The sequence below is a fragment of the Fusarium tjaetaba genome (assembly GCF_013396195.1).
Source record: "Fusarium tjaetaba strain NRRL 66243 chromosome Unknown NRRL66243_c0000384, whole genome shotgun sequence".
In the NCBI taxonomy this organism is placed as follows: Eukaryota; Fungi; Ascomycota; class Sordariomycetes; order Hypocreales; family Nectriaceae; genus Fusarium; species Fusarium tjaetaba.
In genome coordinates this window covers 31,923-51,315 of record NW_023501580.1, presented here as the reverse complement: position 1 = coordinate 51,315, position 19,393 = coordinate 31,923, and the positions used below count along the sequence as shown (strand labels likewise).

Below are 19,393 nucleotides of genomic sequence, written 5' to 3'. Positions count from 1 at the left end.
GTAACAACAAACAACAAAAGGAAAAAGGAAAGAAAAAACGTCCATGCTCTTGGTACTCGAAACTGGAACCTTCCCTCCCCTCCTACAGTACCTAGCCCTCCCACTCTGTACATATCCCTTTAAGGTAGTCGCGGCGCATGCATCCATCTCATCGTCCTTCCCTATCGTCGTCGCAAGCAGTGGAAAGAGCGGCACTTGAAAGCCACCAACTGCATATGCAACTGCAGCTGCATCAACGGGAAAGTGCGAGTCCAACGATAAGGAATTACACTTCATTGGTCTGGACTCCCCCGCCGTCACCTGGCACTTACTGAGGAGCTTGTCTTCTACTGTTTTCCCTCCTCCAACCTCAACTCACTTCCATTCTTTTCTCTTCCCATCTTATCTTTATTCACAATAGCCTGACGCTTCTGTAAGCTCTTAATAAACGGCTTTGTGCAATACTTATATTTTGCTTTCCGCATTCCCCTCGTTTCTGCCCATCTGCGCCTTTATTATACGCATTCATCACGGCTTGTTGCGCAGTCTCTCATTTCAACCCTTCAACCATTCTCTGGTGGGCTCGTTTAGCGGATTTGAGACCTCCCCGTTTTAGCCTTTCGCTGCTGATTCAGAATCACCCACGGATCCCACTGCGCCACCAGACGAAACACTCCTAGCCTCTCGACTCTACTTTACGCTTTCAGCACCCAGCCTGACCTCAAACCGGCCCCCCCCCGTTTGGGCGTCGACAAGACGAATATCCCACCCTGGGATTGACTTTACTTTACTTTTACCATTGATTTATTCTTTGGTGAACTCACAATATAATCATTCAGCGGTGGTCATGTCACATCTGCCATCAGCCGCCGACACGATGCGCCGCCTCTCTCACGACCTTGCGGAGCCTCCGCGCAATATCGAAGAGTCCAACGGTGCGCCCTCGGACCATGAAATGGAAGATACACTCGATCTCTCCATGCCTCCCCCCGATGAGGAAGACGATGTCCTAGATGACGACTCGAGAATCTATACACCACCTCCTCACATTGCCGCTCGCTTCTATCGTCCCACGCAGGCTCGTCGCAGAGATTCGGCTGCCTCGTCGCGCCGCAACTCAATCTCGTCTGCTCACTCGCGATGCTCTTCTATTCAACCATCAAGTCACCGTGGAGGTGAACAGAGCAAGCATGTCGCACAACATCTTCGCCGCGCCTCTTTTCTTGAGGACCGCAGGGCGCGACTTGCCGATCGAGCGGCGCATGCCGAAAAGGTTCGCCTTCGAGCGGCCCTAGCTAAAGCGACCCATCGAGATACTTCACTATCTGAGGAGCGAGCCATAGCGGCACAGCAGGCCAGGGAGCGCAATTTGGCAGAGATTGTCGCCAATTGTGCGGATGAGGTCAAGAAGGCAAAGCAGGTTGCCGAATTTATGAAGGAGAAACGAGAGCAGGACATTTCCCGATTGAAAGCTCAGATCGAGGAGCGAATGGCCGAGGCAGAAAGACGAAGGGAGGAACTACGAACCAAGAATGCGTCTAAGCGGAGTCGTGGGCAGAGTATCATGGCAAGGAAGCCCACAGACCCCATGCCCGATGTCGAGCAAGAGAGACGCAAGCCCACGGAAGATGAGGCCGCAAGGAGCATCCAATGGTGGTGGCGTAGCTGCCTCCGAAAGAGAGCCATCTCCGAGTTCAACAATCTTGGCTTGACCGTGGATGGCATTAGAGATACACACTTCGATACTGTCGTTCAGCTCCTGGCTCAGGAGCGGGTTCTCGTCATTACGGCACAGCTGCTTAGACTTTGTGGTCTTGAGGAGGGTGAAACTGGTTCGGTTGGCGAGATGACAGCCGTTCGCACGTTTCTCAGTGCCTTCTTGATCCTTGGCCACCCCAATCAAGTTCTCAGCAACAAGAACGACAATGGCGATGCAGAGGTTGCGGATGTTCTCACTTCTCACCGATTGCCTTCTACGGACCTTGCCAATCCTCAGTTACAAGACTTGGTAGGCAAGGCGCGAGACTTGCTTATTTCTTTTGAGAACACCCTCTCTCGCTTGACGTCCGCCAACAAATACACCATGCCACCTGCACTCAAGAAGAAACTTCCTGAGGCGTATGCCACTTTCTATAATGCTTTCATCGCTTGGAAATCTCGCGACTCTAATGCATTGATTGAGGTCATGCTTATGCAGTTTGTCGAACTTGACGCAATCTATCATACCGTTAAGGACACAACTGACGACGCTGCCACAGCTCTTTACAAGAAGAGCATCCAAGACAACCAGTTGATGCTCATTGTTAGGATCAAGAAGTTAGCAGGTGCAGAAAAGGGCAAGAACATGATCTTTAACGCGGTTGCCGAAGCCCGCAAAAGTCGACTTGCCAAGAAGAAGACTGGAGACACAAAGCCCCGTGTGGCTGAGAACGCACCCGGAGAAGCATCTGAGACAGCCAAAAGTCTGGTCTCACCCGAGTCTCAAACACTGACTCCTCCTGCAACACCAGCCAGCAAAGCCCAGGAGAAGGCTCCTGCGCCCAAGACCGGCCTCAATGGCCTGTTGCCTAATAACAGGATTGTGGTGCATGAGCTGGCCATCAATAAGGAATATCAGCTCTCGCCTGACGAATACCGAGAACAGCAGTCGGAACGTTCGAAGTTTATATATACGAAGATGCGGGCCACTATGACAGATGAAGACAGTGGGATCAATTTCCAGGTTTTCGCTCTTATCGCGAGCTACATTAAGGAAAGGCTCCAGCGTTTGCTCAAGCCGGGCAACTCTATGTATAACCTCATCGGTGAAATTCTGGACCCCGAGATGGCAGAGCGGCAATTCGCCCTCGGCAACTTCTCATATGAGAAATTCTTCACTGCGATGTCGTCGCTTCTGCCCAAACTATGTGCCCCTTTTCGCGATGAGGAGGTCCAGGACTTGATCCAGAACAAACTGGCAGACGGCGACATCATCGATCGAGTTGAGGCCCTCAACGGGTTCATCGATGTGATGCTCTGCGACTACATCAACTATTTGTTGCGAAGTGCTGCACCACAGCTTATCCAATCCGCGGCGCCATATGAAGCCAAGAGGTTCGCCGAGGATATTGAGAAAGGTCAGCTTGGCCTCGCAGCAGCCGAGGCGACTTGGAAGGCTTCCCGAGCAAAGGTTCTTGCAGAAGTTCAGAAGAGGGACCCAGAGGGAATCAACCATCCGAGATCGCGACCGAATGCTGGAAAGTTCTATGCGCAGATGCTCGTGGACATCTTTACCAGGATCTCTCCCCCACCCATTGAGGAGGTTCCAGAGATGCTTCGTCTGGATTACAGCCGCATCGGCCAAGTCTCTACCACTATTCAGCGGGTTATCACCGCTGGTGCTGTTCTGCTGCAGTGCAAGAACCTCTTGAAGCGGGATGTTCGGTCTTCATGGAAGATGGAAGCGACACGCATCATGGCCGTTCTCGAGGCTGGTCATCCTCTCCAAGCTACTGTGGACGGTGTCATGGCTGCTCTTGAGTCTGGACGATCGATGCCTACGGCTACCAAGAGCCACCTCCGCGCTCTTGTTACCAAGGTTCTGACTGCCAGTCAAGACATGGCACAGACTGGAAACGAGCCTAGAGAACCTGTCCTGCGACTTTTGCTCACCCGTCTTCGTAGCAACATCCTTGCCCGCCTCGCTGCTGGATCAGCAAGTGAGAAGGTCAAGGCGGCCAACACGGCTGGCGAGAAGCTAGCCGGGCTTGGACTTTCTGAGTTCGTTGATCGAGTTAGAGAGATTTCGAACTTACTGGAGAAGATTGGAACGGTTGACAGAGCAGCCCATGGGCCTTGGTGGGATGCCGTGGCAACAAAGGTTGAGCAAGACGAGATGTCGGCATAGACGTAATGGGTTGGATTGTTTTGATAGGGATTATGCATGATGAGCAATAAGGATGCATGGTATTTGGAGGTTAGCATTTGATCTTTTCAATCAGGCAGGAATGGGTTTGCTTTTACTGGGAAGCGCTTTTGAACTTGGGTTGCATGGCGTACTGGTATGGATAGCCAATATGGCTTACTTGGTGGAATTGGATCAAGCTTGCCCCTTCAAAGAAGTGTGGCAGTGTTGATGGGTAGCTCATGGGATCGGCAAATTGACTTTTGCCTGGAATAATGGATAGAATGTCATTTTAACTGAGCGCTAGAAGCGTACACTATATCTTATTTCTGAATTCAATCATGAGAAAGCAAGCAAGCATTGTGACAATTGGACTTGTGACTATAACTTGGGTATGATCATGTCTAAGCAATGAGAGTATTTACCTAAAGATTGATTAAGAAAGCATAAAATAAAAAGGTCTAGTAATATTTTGGATATTCTATCCTAAGTTCATTCCAAGTTATGTCAAGTCGCAGTGAAGGCGAGCGTTGCTTTCCTTGCTCTTCTCCCATTTGCTTCATATCCCAAACTCATACATCCATTGTTTGGTTTACTTAAATGATCTCTGTATTTACTACGGAGTACTTAAGTGACTCGATATCATTATCGTTCCAAAATCGAGTTACCCTATCTCATGATGTACAGTGTAAATGAAAGTCATGACACAATACACACGGCTCGGCCATCTCGCTTGTCGCCGGCAATACGGCATATCAAACGGCCCTGAGCCTTTAGGTTGACCCGAAAATTTCGACACAGCATCGACACTCTCTTAATAACTGATACGATACTGGGGGCAGCTACGCTACAAAAGTGCCGTCAATGGGGGCTCTCGGCTGCTAAAAGAGGATATCATTGGCATCCCATAAGAGTTTCACCCATCGAACGACCTGCCCAATTGCGACGGCGCACGCATCACTCCTGAAAAGGGTGAAGGATCCGGGCCAAAATGTCGTCCTCCAAGGGCCTTTTGCGACATCTGCCTCTGCCTCTACGGCTGTGGAGCAATTGTAGCCCACTATCGGTGATTACACGGCAGACGGCACCGTCTGTATCTGTTTATGGTTCGCAAGGAATTGGAATTGTCAACTGTGGTATCTTTTCGAGAGGTCTTGCTTCGCTTGTAAATGGTCAAGTGAAGCCGTTGAATGGTCGCCGTGATAATGGACGGCCTATGCCAATCGGTATTCGGAGGTACGTTATCCCTTATAAACTTGCCGCCTCCTCCGCTGGAGATAGAGAGGGAGGGAGGGGCAGCTGGGATCTTAACGGAAACCGGCCCACACCCCACCAACCGCGGGGTCCCCTCCATACACGGCAACGCATCATCACGCTCTTGTTTGCTCTGCCTACCTACGTTACTCTACCTCAACTAGTCCACTGCCCTTTTTGTCAAGCTATATCTTGCCGCCTGTTCCACTCTCACACTATCTGTCTTGTGCAATTTCTTCTCTATTCTCATTATACCCCATTGTTCTTGTCGAGACTCGCTAAGCTAAAGCTCAGAGCTATAGCTTGCTAACACAACACACAGTCTTGTCCCCAAGATCTCTGATCGAGCTTGTTCCGCCCACGCCAGACTCGCCCGCAACGAAACAATGACTGACCGCGATGTTCTCCCCGACAATGTCAAGCCCAAGCACTATGATCTCTCCTTGAGGGATCTTGAGTTCACCAACTGGACTTACAAGGGAACCGTTACGTACGTCACGTCTCTACCCCTCATCGTGAAGCTAGCTCTAACAGCTCTACAGTATCGACTCGGAAATCACAAAGCCTACCAAGGAAATCATCGTCAACACCCTCGAACTCAAGCTCTCTCACGCCAAGGTCACCGTCGACTCCAAGACATTCGAATCTACAAAGTTCGACTATGACTCCAAGGCTCAGCGCTCCACCATCACCTTCGATGAGGAGCTTCCCACCGCTTCCAAGGCTTCCCTGATCATCGGGTTCGAGGGTATCATCAACAATGAGATGGCTGGTTTCTACCGCAGCAAGTACAAGCCTGCCGAGACTCCTTCTGCTTCGGTTCCCAGCGATGGTGAATGGCACTACATGTTCAGCACACAGTTCGAGGCTTGCGATGCTCGGCGAGCGTTCCCTTGCTTCGACGAGCCCAACCTCAAGGCCACTTTTGATTTCGATATTGAGATTCCTTCTGATCAGGTTGCTCTGAGCAACATGCCTGTCAAGGAGACTCGACCTTCCAAGGATGGCTGGAATATTGTATCATTCGAGACCTCTCCTGTCATGAGCACTTACCTACTGGCTTGGGCTGTTGGTGACTTTGAGTACATCGAGGCTTTCACCGACCGCAAGTACGACGGCAAGCAGATTCCTGTCCGTGTCTACACCACCCGTGGTCTCAAGGAGCAGGGTCAGTGGGCTCTCGAGCACGCTCCCAAGATCATTGACTTCTTCTCTGAGATCTTCGACATCGACTACCCTCTGCCCAAGTCTGATCTGATTGCTGTTCACGAATTCACCCACGGCGCCATGGAGAACTGGGGTCTCGTCACCTACCGTACTACACAGGTTCTCTATGATGAGAAGACCTCTGATCCCCGATTTAAGAACGCCGTCGCCTACGTCGTCGCTCACGAGCTTGCTCACCAGTGGTTCGGCAACCTTGTCACCATGGACTGGTGGGATGAGCTCTGGCTCAACGAGGGTTTCGCTACCTGGGTCGGTTGGCACGCTGTTGACCACCTGCACCCTGACTGGCAAGTCTGGGCTCAGTTCGTCAACGAGGGTATGGAGGCTGCTTTCCGTCTCGATGGTATCCGTGCCAGTCACCCTATCCACGTTCCTGTCCGAGATGCTCTTGATGTCAACCAGATTTTCGACTCCATCAGCTACCTCAAGGGCTGCTCTGCCATCCGCATGCTTGCCAACCATCTCGGTGTCGAGACTTTCCTCAAGGGTGTTTCTAACTACCTGAAGGCTCACGCTTATGGAAACGCCAAGACCACTGCTCTTTGGAACGCTCTTGGTGAGGCCTCTGGCAAGAATGTCACTGAGCTTATGAACCCTTGGATCTCCAAGATCGGTCACCCCGTCCTTACTGTTGCTGAGGAGCCTGGTCAGATCTCTGTCAAGCAGTCCCGATTCCTGTCTACCGGAGATGTTAAGCCCGAGGATGACACCACCACCTGGTGGGTTCCTCTCGGCCTTGAGGGCAAGAAGGACCACGCCGGTATCGCCTCTCTGTCTCTCACCACCAAGGAGGACACCATCCGTGACGTCGACGAGGACTTCTACAAGCTCAACAGTGGTGCCACTGGTTTCTACCGTGTCAACTACCCTCCTGAGCGTCTCGCCAAGCTTAGCAACCAGCTGGATAAGCTCAGCACCGAAGACAAGATCTCCATCATTGGTTCCACCGCCGACCTTGCCTTTGCTGGCAACGGCACCACCCCTGCTCTGCTGACCTTCCTCGAGGGATTCGGCAAGGAGAACCACACTCTGGTCTGGCGCCAAGTTCTTGACTCCATCGGTGGTGTCAAGTCCGTTTTCGGAGAGGATGAGTCTATCAAGAAGGCTCTGGATAAGTTCACACTGAAGCTCATTGACCAGAAGGTCAAGGAGGTTGGCTGGGAGTTCCCTGAGGGCGAGGACTACCTCACCGGTATCTTGCGAAAGGAGATCATTGGTGTTGCTGTTGCCTGCGGCCACCCTGAGTAAGTTACTTGTATCTGTTGCTTGACTGGACTAACATGAGTAGTGTCACTGAGGAGGCTCTGAAGCGATTCAACACTTGGGTTGAGAATCCCGAGGCTGGCTCTATCCCCGCTCCTATCCGTACTGCTATCTGGCGCGCTGCCATGATGAAGGAGCCTGCCCGTACTGTTGAGATTCTCAAGAAGGAGTGGTTCAACACCAAGTCTATCGACGGCAAGCTTCTATCCCTCAGCGTTCTCGGCACCGTTAAGGATGCTGAGCTCCTGACCAAGGAGGTCATTCCCTTCAACTTCAACGAGTCTCCTCCCTCCAACGCCGTCCCTGCCGGAGACATGCACGTCCTCGGTGGCTCTGTCGCTAGCAACGTCATTGGCCGTCCTTTGCAATGGAAGTTCATGCAGGACAACTGGGATGCCGTCATCACCAAGCTTGGCAACCCTGTCGTCGTCGACCGATACATGAAGCTCAGTCTGGGCAGCTTCACCAATGTGTCTGCTGTTGACGAGATTGAGAAGTTCATGGCCGACAAGGATACCAGCAGCTTCAACCGAACTCTGGAGACTGTCAAAGATAAGATCCGTGGACGTGCTGCGTACCGCGAGCGTGACTCTGAGAAGCTCAAGGAGTGGCTCAGCGCTCATGGATATGCTTGACTGTGTAAACTATGATGTTGGAAGCACGTTTGTAATAAAAGTTAAATACCATTGAAATATGACGACTGTTGAGATTCTTCAAATTTGGCTTGAATAATTTCTGTCTGAATTCGAAAACGATACTGGGATAACTGAATCGGCATGGCACTTCGGCTATGCCAAAGATCAGATTTAACAGCTTCTGCTCACAGTTCCCCAACCTGATGACGGATATCTTGACCATGGCCCCAACGATCCTGGTTTTTTGGCATAAAATTGCACCAAGTTGCAATGATGTACAATATAGTATCAAACTCGGAACTCAATCGCAACGATTCCACAACAGGTTCTTCTGAACCTTGATCGGTCTGGTGGTCTAGTGGTATGATTCTCGCTTAGGGAAAACCCTACAGCATTGCTTGCGAGAGGTCCCGGGTTCAATCCCCGGCCAGACCCTTCCTTTTGCATTTTTGACCGTCAACTCAATTGGGGTTATTCCTTTTTAGCATCTGTAACGGTTTCTCATCTCATGACATTGCGCTGAGTCGAATGTGAAACCCTTTGAGGAGTGTTTACAGTGAGGTATGTGCGGGCGTCAACTGTGGCTCTTTTTGAAGTTTTCACTTTTGTGTGGACAGTCAAGAAATGCTTCACAACATATGCATGCAGCTTCTGGAGAGAGTCAGAAGCCCCAGCCCGAAGAAACTCAATATAATTCATTGCTTAGATGACTTATGCTAGATACTGAGACTTAGCTAGCCTGCCAACGAACGTCTTCACCTGTTGTTGATACCGATCGATATAAGAGTGACTGACGCAGGAGACAGTGACTCGACAGGTGTTGAAGACTATAAGACGAGAGGAACTAAGTAGATATGAGACATGAGAAAGACAATAACTCAGCGTCTCAAATTGGCGAGCGATAGTTGAGTCAATAAAAGACATTCTTGGAGCTAGAAAGTTGTTCATGGAAATGGCGAAGTTTTAGAGCAGAGCTTAGTTGGAGCATGTCTTTGGTAGGCTGGCTTTCTCATCTTTCTGGATAGACTTCAATATGACAGGCAGGACTTTTGGAGCATCATAGACGAAAGTGAGGATAGACATGGATGGCATAAACTCCTCAACCCTGGGCAGTCTTACGGGGGGTACGGAGTGATATACAGGCATTCTCATCTTGAACAAGCAAAACATATACATGAATTCATAACTATATCCTAAATTATACCCTCAAAATATCCACATTGTTCGAAATCCAATCATATTGCGCCGTCCTAAAGTTATCATCAATGATACTGTTCTTATTCGCCGTCTCAAACCACATGAGCTTCTTACTCCCCTTCCACTCTGGCCAATTCGCATACTTGGTAACACCCTTATTAGGATCCAAGTTATACAAAAAATTGAAATAATACGTCCTGATACTGCGCATAGCGTTATTCGGCCAGAGACCATAAAAGACTTGTAGCAGATCAGAGCCGTGCATCGTTCCGAGAATGGGTGTGCCGTAATTGTAACTCGCGAGGTAAGACCATGCTGGGACATCGGGGTTCTGCTCAGCTGCTGTCTGAAGAAAGATTCGTCGGGTCAGGGAGAAGACCAAGTCGCCGAAGATGGCGGCGCGGCGCTTGAACATGGGGAAGACTTCGTTGAGGAGAGATGTTCGGAAGGGACTTCCTGCGCTGAGGGCGGTGGGATAAGTGTTCACCAGAGCGGTCAGTTGCTCCTTTGTGGCCTTTTGGAAGTAGAGTTGCTGAAGGTAGTCGACGAACTTGGCGGTAGTGGTCAAGTTTGGCTGGAAGAGAGCGAATAGAGTGCCTTCGTCTTCTTGGTTACCATTGATCATGGGGACAGCGTGGTATCGACCTGATGCGATGAGTGCTTCTGGGCTATCGGGAAGAACAGTACCGTCTGGGCGAGGGAGATAAGATAGAGCGAGGGAGTTGTACGACAAGAGTCCAGGGACAGAGTTTGCTGCGTTCAAGAACTTGTCGTAGCTCAGGCCGCGAAGACAAGCGAGGGTATCAGAAGATCCAGAGCATCCACCCGATTTCACAACTGCGTCATAGATAGCCTGTGCCTTATCACTGTCCACAGGCTCAGCGGGGGCAACACTACCAGAGTTCATGATGGCACCGCGGAAAAGGGGCTTGCCGTTGTAATCAGCATCACCACCGTAGAGAACCATCTGATCAAGTACTGAGATGGCACCAGCGGATTCGCCCCAGATAGTGACCTTGTCAGGATCACCACCGAAGGAAGCAATGTTATCAGCTACCCACTGAAGACCCATGCGCTGGTCAAGAAGACCCAGGTTCGAACTTCCATCCTTCTTGATCTCGGCGCCTGGCATGAATCCAAAACCAGCGACGCGGTAGTTGACAGCAACGTAGATAAACGGCTGGTCTTGGTCAATGGCAGTGCCTAGAAGACTGGTTCCATCGTACATAGCGCTTGAACCAAGTTCAAAGCCACCGCCAAAGATCCAGAACAACACAGGGAGTTTATCACCAGCCTTGGTACCAGCTGGTCGTTGAACAGTCATGGTAAGACAATCCTCCTGACCAGTGATGGGAGTAAGGAAGGGAATAGCCAAAAAGTCCGAGAGAAACTTGGAGATGACATCTTGAGCACCAGATGAGATGAACATCTGAGGACATGACGGGCCAACAAGTCCTGAAGCATCAAAGTTGCCTAGAGGCTTGGATAGTTTCTTTGGCGGTTTAAGTCGTAGAGAACCCGTCGGTGGATCCGCAAAGGGAATTGCTCTAAAGGAATCAACCTTGCCAGAACTTGAGCCGATGACTGTTCCAGAGGGAACAGCGACTGTGACTTTGGCAGCTCGTTCCTCAAGAGCTGGTGTGCCTGGTTCAACGGGTTGAAGATCCGGAATTGCATCTGGTGCAGGGAAGGCAGCTGGAACAGCTACCACGGCCGTAAGAAGGCTGAAGCCAGAGACGAGACTTGTGAACTTCATTGTGAAGCTCAACTGTAAGACTGAGAGTGTAGGAGTGGTCGGAACAAAAAGTCTGAAGTAAACCACCACGGAGAGAGCCGTACACAACAAAGTTTAAAGTCTCTCAAGTTTCAAAACAACGAGTCAACAGATACTGATCCCGTTGTCTCAGTTGAGTTGCTGATCCTATTTTCACCTGGGAAATGAGCTCAATTTGAACTTCTCAGGCAAACACCGCGCTCGTCCCCTCCCGCTTTGACGTATCCCACAATATATTGACTTTTCTGTCTCTCTCAACCCCGGTTCGACGTCGACGGTGAACTTGCATCTTTTCCTCAAAGACATGCTCCCAGATGAGGAAGCCATCGCCGTATTCACAAAAGTATCAGCCCAAAAGAAGTCCCTGACCCGAAGATAGTCCCCGCTTCCCCGTGGGGAAATCAGCTGCCAGAGAAATACAAGTCAGTATCTTCCAAGTTTTTCATCTTGTCTGACTCTACGAGACCGAGGCAGAAAACGTTCGTCCCTGTTAATCCACGTGGAGAGAGAGGGGTTGGGGATCGACGATCAGCTGAATGGTTTTTGTGATAGTGTGTTTGCTGTGGTTGGTGGAGAAGTAGAAAAAAAGATGGTGGTCCCGGAGGAACGACAGAATAGATAGATGGTGGGGAAGCACGATACCGTAGTTTGATCAAAGATGGCATTGGCATTGGCATTTTGGTGTAAGTCGAAAAGAGTTCATACCCCGGACCCTTCCATGAGACCCTTGTCTGCCGTAGTTTGTTTAGGCCCTGGTGACCTCTTCAAGTCCGGGGAATAGACTACAGCAACAAGAATGCGGGGAGCATTACAAATGTCGGTCTGCAACTTAATTAATACGAGGATGTTATTGTTCTCATGAGGGATTAATGTCTCTTTTGAGTAATCCCTTCATTATCTGCCATTTCTATCCCGCGTATAGACTCAATATCCCCCTGCTCTCACATTCGCATCAAGAACGTCATCACACATAACCAGACCCCAGCCTGTTACCATTGAAACAAATTAAGCGGTAGAAACAAAAAAAACCTTGTTTACCGGGTAAAAGCCCAAACCCAACCCAGCACAGCCCAACTCAGCCTTATCCAGAGACTAGGTACTATAACCAGGCCTGTATTGAAGTGGTAACATTTGCGATCAATACCTGGAGATTGATACACCTGAACTAATAATCGCTGATGTACTCCGTATCACACGCGCAACCACTCTCCGATGTTCGAATTAGGAAGCTCTCACGATACCATTCCTAAAAAGAACACTAAAGATATGCAGGTGCAACTTCGGACCAAGGTATGGAGGAAAACTCAAATATCTCCGCATTCTTGTGAGCAGAGTAAAAAAGATGGTGTAGTCGAGCAGCATTCCGAGGTTCGGATTGAGTCCGTGAGGTTAAAGTGAAAAGAATAGACATGTGTTCCTCTTTGACAACTAAGTAGGTCCTTGAGAGAGTTGGCTTCCAAGTTGAAGGGCTCGTGTTGAGCCTACTAATGGTCAGAAATGCTCTACCCCGCGAATAACCACAAACAGCAACCGAGATCAAAAGAGTTAAAGCCAGCTCAAGAAAATGTCATTGAATTCGTGATCAAACGCAGACCATCTCGCTAGAAAAGATCAAAACCACCAGAAAGCCATATGTACATGTCCTAACCCTATCCCTCAGTTCAGCCCCCCTCTGAAAGCTCAATTCATAACCAGTCCCCAAAAAGCCAAATGCTGTTTGTTTGTTGCTCATACATACCCTGATGTCCTGACCCTTGCGCCGTCAACTATCTGATAACCCTGCGCCGTTGCCCATGTCATGCGTGCCTGCGAGGCAGATTTGAGTCTTCATGCAATCCCCAAAGACAGTCCAGCCCCAGCCAAAGTGTATTGTGTGTGTATACCGAATGCGTCCTGTTGTCCTCAAAAATTAAACCGTGGGGGTATATCCATCCCATCTGAGTTTCATATCATACATACGCTGCATGTAGCTTGCTCTCACATCACCACGCCCACAGGTGTGCCCTCGTTGAGACAGCGTTTCTTGGAAACGATTGCTGGCTCTTCCTCGGTCTCTTCCTCGTAGCTACTGCTGACGACCTCGGTGAGGACTTCTCGCTTGCGCTTCTCGCCATTTGGCTTCTCGGGGTCTTTCTCCCATGTCTCTATCTCATCTGGGTTGAATGTCCCGACAATCTCTTGGCCTAGAGCTTTGCCCAGTCTCTCTCTGAGTCCGAGAATTGGCCAGATGGGAACTCTTGTGTACTCAATCTTGAGACCAGAAACAATAGCGTCGTCATCGTCAGCTGGAGCCTTGAAGGGATCGTGGAACTTCTCCAAGAACTCCTTTGTGATGTGACCAGTGTAGACAATAAACTCAGACGTATCAATGTCGTGGGTGAGAATCTTCAACTTGATATCGTGGAAGTTGGGGCTTGGAGGAATGCCCTGTCCTGGTGAAATGCGCGAGTCGCGTCTGCCACTGATAGGTGGGGTAGGGTAGAAGTGCTTCTGCGCCATCCCTAGAAAGACGCCCACAAAATGAGCATCGTGATCGGAATTTGATGGCACGAGGATACGGGCTCGCAGTTGCTGGAGGCGAAACACGGGCTCGTTCCATGTTCGTCCAGGTCCAGAAGCGACGCGAAAAAGGTTGTTTCGGACTGAGGCCAATTGAGTCTTGCCAATGTAACAGATCATGGGTAGGTTAGCGGGGCTGTAGTTTGGCGAAGACTGTGTTGAGATGTTGAACGATTCAGCGGGTCGCGTTGACACTGATTTGAATGAAGAGTATGAAGACTTTGCCTCCTCAGAGGGATAATTCCACATAAGCTGTGCGCGTACAGCATCACGATAAACGCGACCGCCAAAGTACAGATGGAGTTCGGGCAGGTACTGCGGCTTGTTGAAAGGTATAGGCCACAGCGTGTTGAGAACCGACTTGACAGCGTTTGATGATAGAATAGGATGCAGTGGGTCGGGCAGGAGAATCTGCGTGAGCGCGTTGCTAAGACTGATGATGGTATTCGATGGACTCAAGTGTCCTCGCGATGGTGGCGTGCCTGGGGCCGCTGACGGGTGAGGTGTATCGCATGGCGGCAGTTCCTCCCATCTCGCGCCAAGTAGCTGAGCGTGCAAATCCGTCCAGCAAATGGGTCGCACAAAGAGCGATGTGCCGGCGTGCTGCTGGAAGATATCGTAGAGCGAGTTCTTTGCGGGCCGGTAGATGCGCTGCGGACGCCTTTTTCGCGGGGCGACCATGGGCGCTTGCGAAGTGCAGGGCGTTGTGTCCAGTGATACACCGTTGGCGTTACCGTTGCGCGACGGTGAAGTCGAAGAGGTAGAGGAAGGTTGTGAGGTCGCCATGTCCACCAAACTGCGCAGCTGTCCGATAAAGCTGCCGTTGCCAAAGAAAGAACTGTCGCGAAGGAGGGTTGATTAGCGCTGCGTGTAAATGGATTGTGTTGGGGGAGGAAGATAATCGTTGATGTCAGAGGGGGAAAAGAACAGAAGAATAGCGTAAACTTACTCAAATGCAAGCATCCGATGATTGAATAGTCGATCTGTACTCGCCTTCCTTTGAATGACTCTTTGAGCGGTTGTTGGTTGCCTGAAGCCGGACGAATCTCTCCAGTCTTTGTTGTAGAGCGAGCCTTGGGTTCTGCGACGCGACCTTAAGGATTCCCTGCGCCTGTTTATCTCCAGTCTTTTCCAGTGACAAGCTCTCCGCTAGCGTCTGGCACGAGCGTCGCCCTTGTCAAAAAGGATTGACGGAAAAAGCAAAAAAAAGGGGAGATTCTTAGCGTCCAATAGGAAATGAGCAAAAAGAAGAACAAGGCAACTCTTGGTAAAGAGTAGAACTCTTCAGTGAAAGAGAAAAAGAAGATGGAGGAGGGGGAGAGGAGAGAAGGAGGAAATATCGGTGACACTGAATGAATCACACTTAGGGCGTGAAACCAAGGCAAGGCCTCTCTTTTTTTTTTCTCACTCTCAGGTATGAGTTGTTAGTGGATACGACCTGCATCTGCGCCAGGAAGAATCTGCACGCGGGACGAGGGAAAAAGCGCGTCGCCACCGTGATTCGTCGCGGAGCTAATCGGCGCGAATGAGCAGCGAATTCACGTGAGGAGTCATCCCTGGCGTTAGGCAGCCATAAAAGGGAGGCGCACGTGCTGCGCCACATCATCGCTGCTTGTGGCCTGATTGACAATCTGTCGAACAAGGCATCAACTTTGCTTTCTGCTGCCAGCCTTGCCCCACACCAATCGAGTGAGTGAGCTTCGTGAGCTTGGTGTAGCCCCGCCGGTGACGAAGCGCAACTCAGCAGCATCAAGCCCGTATCTTGCGCCGATTTGTCCATTTCCCTCCCAAACAGCTTTGATATACTGGAATTGGTCTGTTAATTGCTGTTCAAGATGCCGGTATGTCCAAACCAAACACCAATACTTCACGAATAACTACACAAGCACACTCCACCATCTCCTATTGCATCACCGCATCTCACGATATCAACCAAGCAAGCTAACAACACCTCTCTAGGCATACAACTCCGTTTTCAACAATGATCCCAACATCCCCCGCATAATCGGCAACTTCCCTCTCCTCCCTCTCCGTACCAAGACCAGAGGCCCTGCCTACACCCTGCCTAACCCCTCGCCGCCTCTGCCGGCCAACGAGTCTCCCGACCCCGACAGCGAGAGCTACGATATCCTCGACGAGGTCCTCGCCCTCTTCCGCGCCAACACATTCTTCCGAAACTTTGAGATCCAAGGCCCTGCCGACCGTCTGCTCGTGTATGGAATCTGGTTTGTCAGCGATTGTCTGACAAAGATCCGACCTCAGGCTTCTCTGCGTGATGCCCAGAAGGATGTTTTGAACTTGGCGCTTGACCTTAACTTTGCTATTCCTGGAGACCCTGCGTGGCCCCTCAACCAGGTGTGTTTTTGCCAAACCTAAAAGCACGACAAATTGGCCGGTTTGCTAATGTTTGAGTGTAGATGTACGAGCCCCCCAGGGACAGACAAGAAGCGGAGCAGCTCAAGCAATATATGTCGCAGGTTCGACAGGAGCTTGCTTCTCGATTACTCGCTAGAGTGTATGATGAGGACGAGACTAAGCCTAGCAAGTGGTGGTTGAGCTTTACCAAGAGAAAGTTTATGGGCAAGTCTCTGTAGAGTATTGGCAAGGGGGGAAGAGAAGGCATTTTAGAAGACTATCACCAAATCGAGGAGCTGGCGTCATACAAAATACATTTTCAGTACTTGAACTATCGCTGTCCGCTTCTCAGTGCTCTGAGAGTCGCAAATTTGAGATTTCCCAAACAGCGACAAAATATATCGCCTACACAGGCCTGTCAAACTTACCATAGAATCATCATAGCGCATCATAACTTCTCACAAATGACCATAACTCACTACAAGTTACCGCAGACGTAGCAGCGTGTTTTGCGACTTGAGATTGAAGGCCTTTGTTATTTGGCACTGCTCCTTTGCTTTGCCATTGACAATCAGGGGCACTATGTTTGTATGAGTCTGCTTGCCAACATCAATGCTATTGTCCGGTCTCCATGATAACGCATGTGATTGTTTAGGCAGCTTATTTAACTTTAGCATCGCTTCAACAATCAATTATCGAAGGACCTCATATTGGGTAAATAGAAAGAAATCAAGGCCTTCATTCTGACTATAAATTCTACCATATCCCCCGACCAGAGACAGAATTTCCTTCACAACATAACATCAGACCTTATGTTATATACATACAAATATATACTCAGTCACCTCTATACAACGTTCTTCTCACATCGAGATTCGAGACAGAGGAGTATGACACCTTTCGCTTCCTCAACATATCCCCCAATGAGCAACTACCCGCTTAGCACCCCCGTGATAGGTTGCACCTATTACAGAGCTTTCTACCGTGAGTGAAGGAGACTTTACACTCTCCGGTCCCACATCAAAGTTCGATGTCAATCCCCCAGTCAAGAGACTCCGTGACCTTCTCCTTCGGGGACTTAGATTCTCACCCGCCGGACTTGAGTCTCCCACTGTCCGCCGCCAGTGGTGAAGTGACCCGAAAGGTCAACCCGGAGAACTGGGACGAGAGTTTACCACATCACAGAGTCCGCTTGGATGCGCCAGGGGTGACACTTCGAATCATTTCAACTTCCACGAGTACGCGGGCATCAGCCGCGCTGGACGGCCAGCTCATAAAGAGAATGGTTTAGTTATTGAAGTCCACTTTAACCTTCTGACAATCAAAAGAATGGTGGTGCAATCCCTCGAGTGTGTAATCCCGTTTCGACCCAAGTCGGAGGTACCTAAAGCACAAGAAGGCTCAAATTAAAGCTAACAATCCTCCCTGCTACCGTAAGTCACTACTATATATAGCTAGACGTTAATAACTTGGCGGCTAATATTTTCATAAGCAACCCGAATAACCACCAAATCGCGGCTATACACCAACAAGGAACATCTTCACCAGACAGACAAGGACATGACCGGCTGAAACTGGCCTTGATTTTTGTCGCGTGGTTGTAGCAAACGCATATGGCTATAAGCCACAGACGACTGAATCTAACGACAACGATACTTGACAAAGGCCCTTCAGCTATCTAAAAGGAAGTGCCAGAAAGCATAGTTGATGGAAATTGAACCCATCATCCACAAAGATCTCCCAAATCTATGCGGGGAGAGTAGGGCGCAACTAACATTGTCATTGCACACCTGAGCATGAGCGACCAGGACCTGGGTTCCCCAGACCTTGAGTCTGCCACCATTCAGGAAAAGTATCCTGATGGAAAGATTCACGGCCATGATCGAAAAGAAATTGGGTCATGACTTGCACCCTGTTGGAGACCATCATGGGCAGAAATGACTGTCTTTGTTCGTGGTCCTGTTTTCCTCCGAACAGAGCCTGGCCACTAAAGCAGTTGTTCACAACGTCATTTCTCTTTTACTATACTATTAGTATGTTATAAACAAAATCTTTTTCTCATTTATTGCGAACATTGTACGCTGACTCTTCATCTCAGCACCTCATCGCCAGTAACCCAGGAGCAACTCAGTTGATCACAACCGAGGTCTGCGGCATGTAGTTGCCCAGGCGGTTGAGGACAACATTTCCTTGTTGAATGACCAGGCTTTTGAGGCTGTTGACAGAAACAGCGAGCTGGGACATGATCTTCTTATGAAGATTACTTCGATGCATCGCCATACTAGACTATCTTCAGTTCTCCTGGACCCCTTCCTATTGTAAGTTGCTCATGAAGACAAATATTCCTTTGGTATCGCCATCATCAAGTCTTTATATACAATGAATCTCTCTCCGAGCAGCCATAGATGGTAGCCACGGAGTCGCTCTCGCCATGTCGAGCGACTAGACTACATGAAGGATGCCACAGTATATGAAAACGTCCGAAGAAATTTGGAAACGGTAATGGAGATGGTTGTAGAGGTGATGCGGCCTTATCAGCCGTTCAAATTTGATCACATGGAGCTGGGGTTAATTTTCGCCCACAGCGTCTCGGAGGAGAACCAGGGCAGCTCGTTAGAGCATGATAGACAATCTGATACTCTGGGCAAGTTTCATCTCATCAAACCGAGGTGATCTACCCAGTACAGCGGATGCGAACCAACATGCAGAAATGTTTCTCATTACAACCGTGTCAGTGGATTTCACCCATATCACGCCACCATCGCCAACATCGGAACTCGGGCCTACAAGCATCTGCCTCGGTACCAGCCTCGTATGGCTGGCGGCAAGAACCCAAGAGTAAACAGTATGTTCCATCTTTCCTTCGTCTAACAGCATTCTATATCTATATACTGGCATTACTATATCACCCTTACCTTGGCTGCAGACGTCAGATTGTACGTGCAAAGTCAGCACCTCGCCGCCGCAGGCAAATCTTCCTAGTTCTCGGCAAGAAAGGGAAAATAGGCCAGATCTCACAGTACGATCTCCAGAGGAGCAAATTCGGCAAGGGCGTGTCCCCGCATATAGGGGGACCATTTTGCAACAGCTGAGCAGCCAGACGGTATCATTACAGCAACTGGGTCAGATGAACGCTGTGCAGGAAACTTCCAGTCTTCACCGTGATCAGAGTGGCGGGTTATTGTTCAATTTGTAAAACATCTGTCTGTTATGATGAGGCAATTGCAGATGACGAGCTTAACACCAACATCGTCTTCGAGACTAAGG

General features: G+C 49.8%; 5 protein-coding genes across 5 annotated transcripts; 3 read left to right on the top strand and 2 right to left on the bottom strand.

Moving 5' to 3' along the window:
* Nucleotides 1-856: 856 nt before the first annotated feature.
* Nucleotides 857-3,865, top strand: FTJAE_13070 (t-complex 11 1; the record flags this gene model as incomplete). Its single annotated transcript, XM_037346175.1, has 1 exon — nucleotides 857-3,865. The coding sequence occupies one exon, from the start codon at nucleotides 857-859 to the stop codon at nucleotides 3,863-3,865; it is 3,009 nt and encodes a 1,002-aa protein (XP_037199869.1).
* A 988-nt stretch (nucleotides 3,866-4,853) lies between these two features.
* Nucleotides 4,854-8,241, top strand: FTJAE_13069 (glutamyl aminopeptidase; the record flags this gene model as incomplete). The annotated part of the gene is made up of 4 exons (XM_037346173.1): nucleotides 4,854-5,098; nucleotides 5,439-5,606; nucleotides 5,659-7,587; nucleotides 7,632-8,241. The coding sequence occupies 4 exons, from the start codon at nucleotides 4,854-4,856 to the stop codon at nucleotides 8,239-8,241; spliced, it is 2,952 nt and encodes a 983-aa protein (XP_037199868.1).
* Nucleotides 8,242-9,439: 1,198 nt separating this feature from the next.
* Nucleotides 9,440-11,194, bottom strand: FTJAE_13068 (triacylglycerol lipase V precursor; the record flags this gene model as incomplete). Its single annotated transcript, XM_037346172.1, has 1 exon — nucleotides 9,440-11,194. One exon carries the CDS (start codon nucleotides 11,192-11,194, stop codon nucleotides 9,440-9,442), a length of 1,755 nt encoding a protein of 584 aa, XP_037199867.1.
* Nucleotides 11,195-13,189: 1,995 nt separating this feature from the next.
* On the bottom strand, nucleotides 13,190-14,557 carry FTJAE_13067 (uncharacterized protein; the record flags this gene model as incomplete). Its single annotated transcript, XM_037346171.1, has 1 exon — nucleotides 13,190-14,557. One exon carries the CDS (start codon nucleotides 14,555-14,557, stop codon nucleotides 13,190-13,192), a length of 1,368 nt encoding a protein of 455 aa, XP_037199866.1.
* Nucleotides 14,558-15,606: 1,049 nt separating this feature from the next.
* FTJAE_13066 (tRNA (adenine-N(1)-)-methyltransferase non-catalytic subunit) lies at nucleotides 15,607-16,365 on the top strand (the record flags this gene model as incomplete). Its single annotated transcript, XM_037346170.1, has 3 exons — nucleotides 15,607-15,612; nucleotides 15,731-16,126; nucleotides 16,189-16,365. 3 exons carry the CDS (start codon nucleotides 15,607-15,609, stop codon nucleotides 16,363-16,365), a joined length of 579 nt encoding a protein of 192 aa, XP_037199865.1.
* Between the last annotated feature and the right edge of the window lie 3,028 nt (nucleotides 16,366-19,393).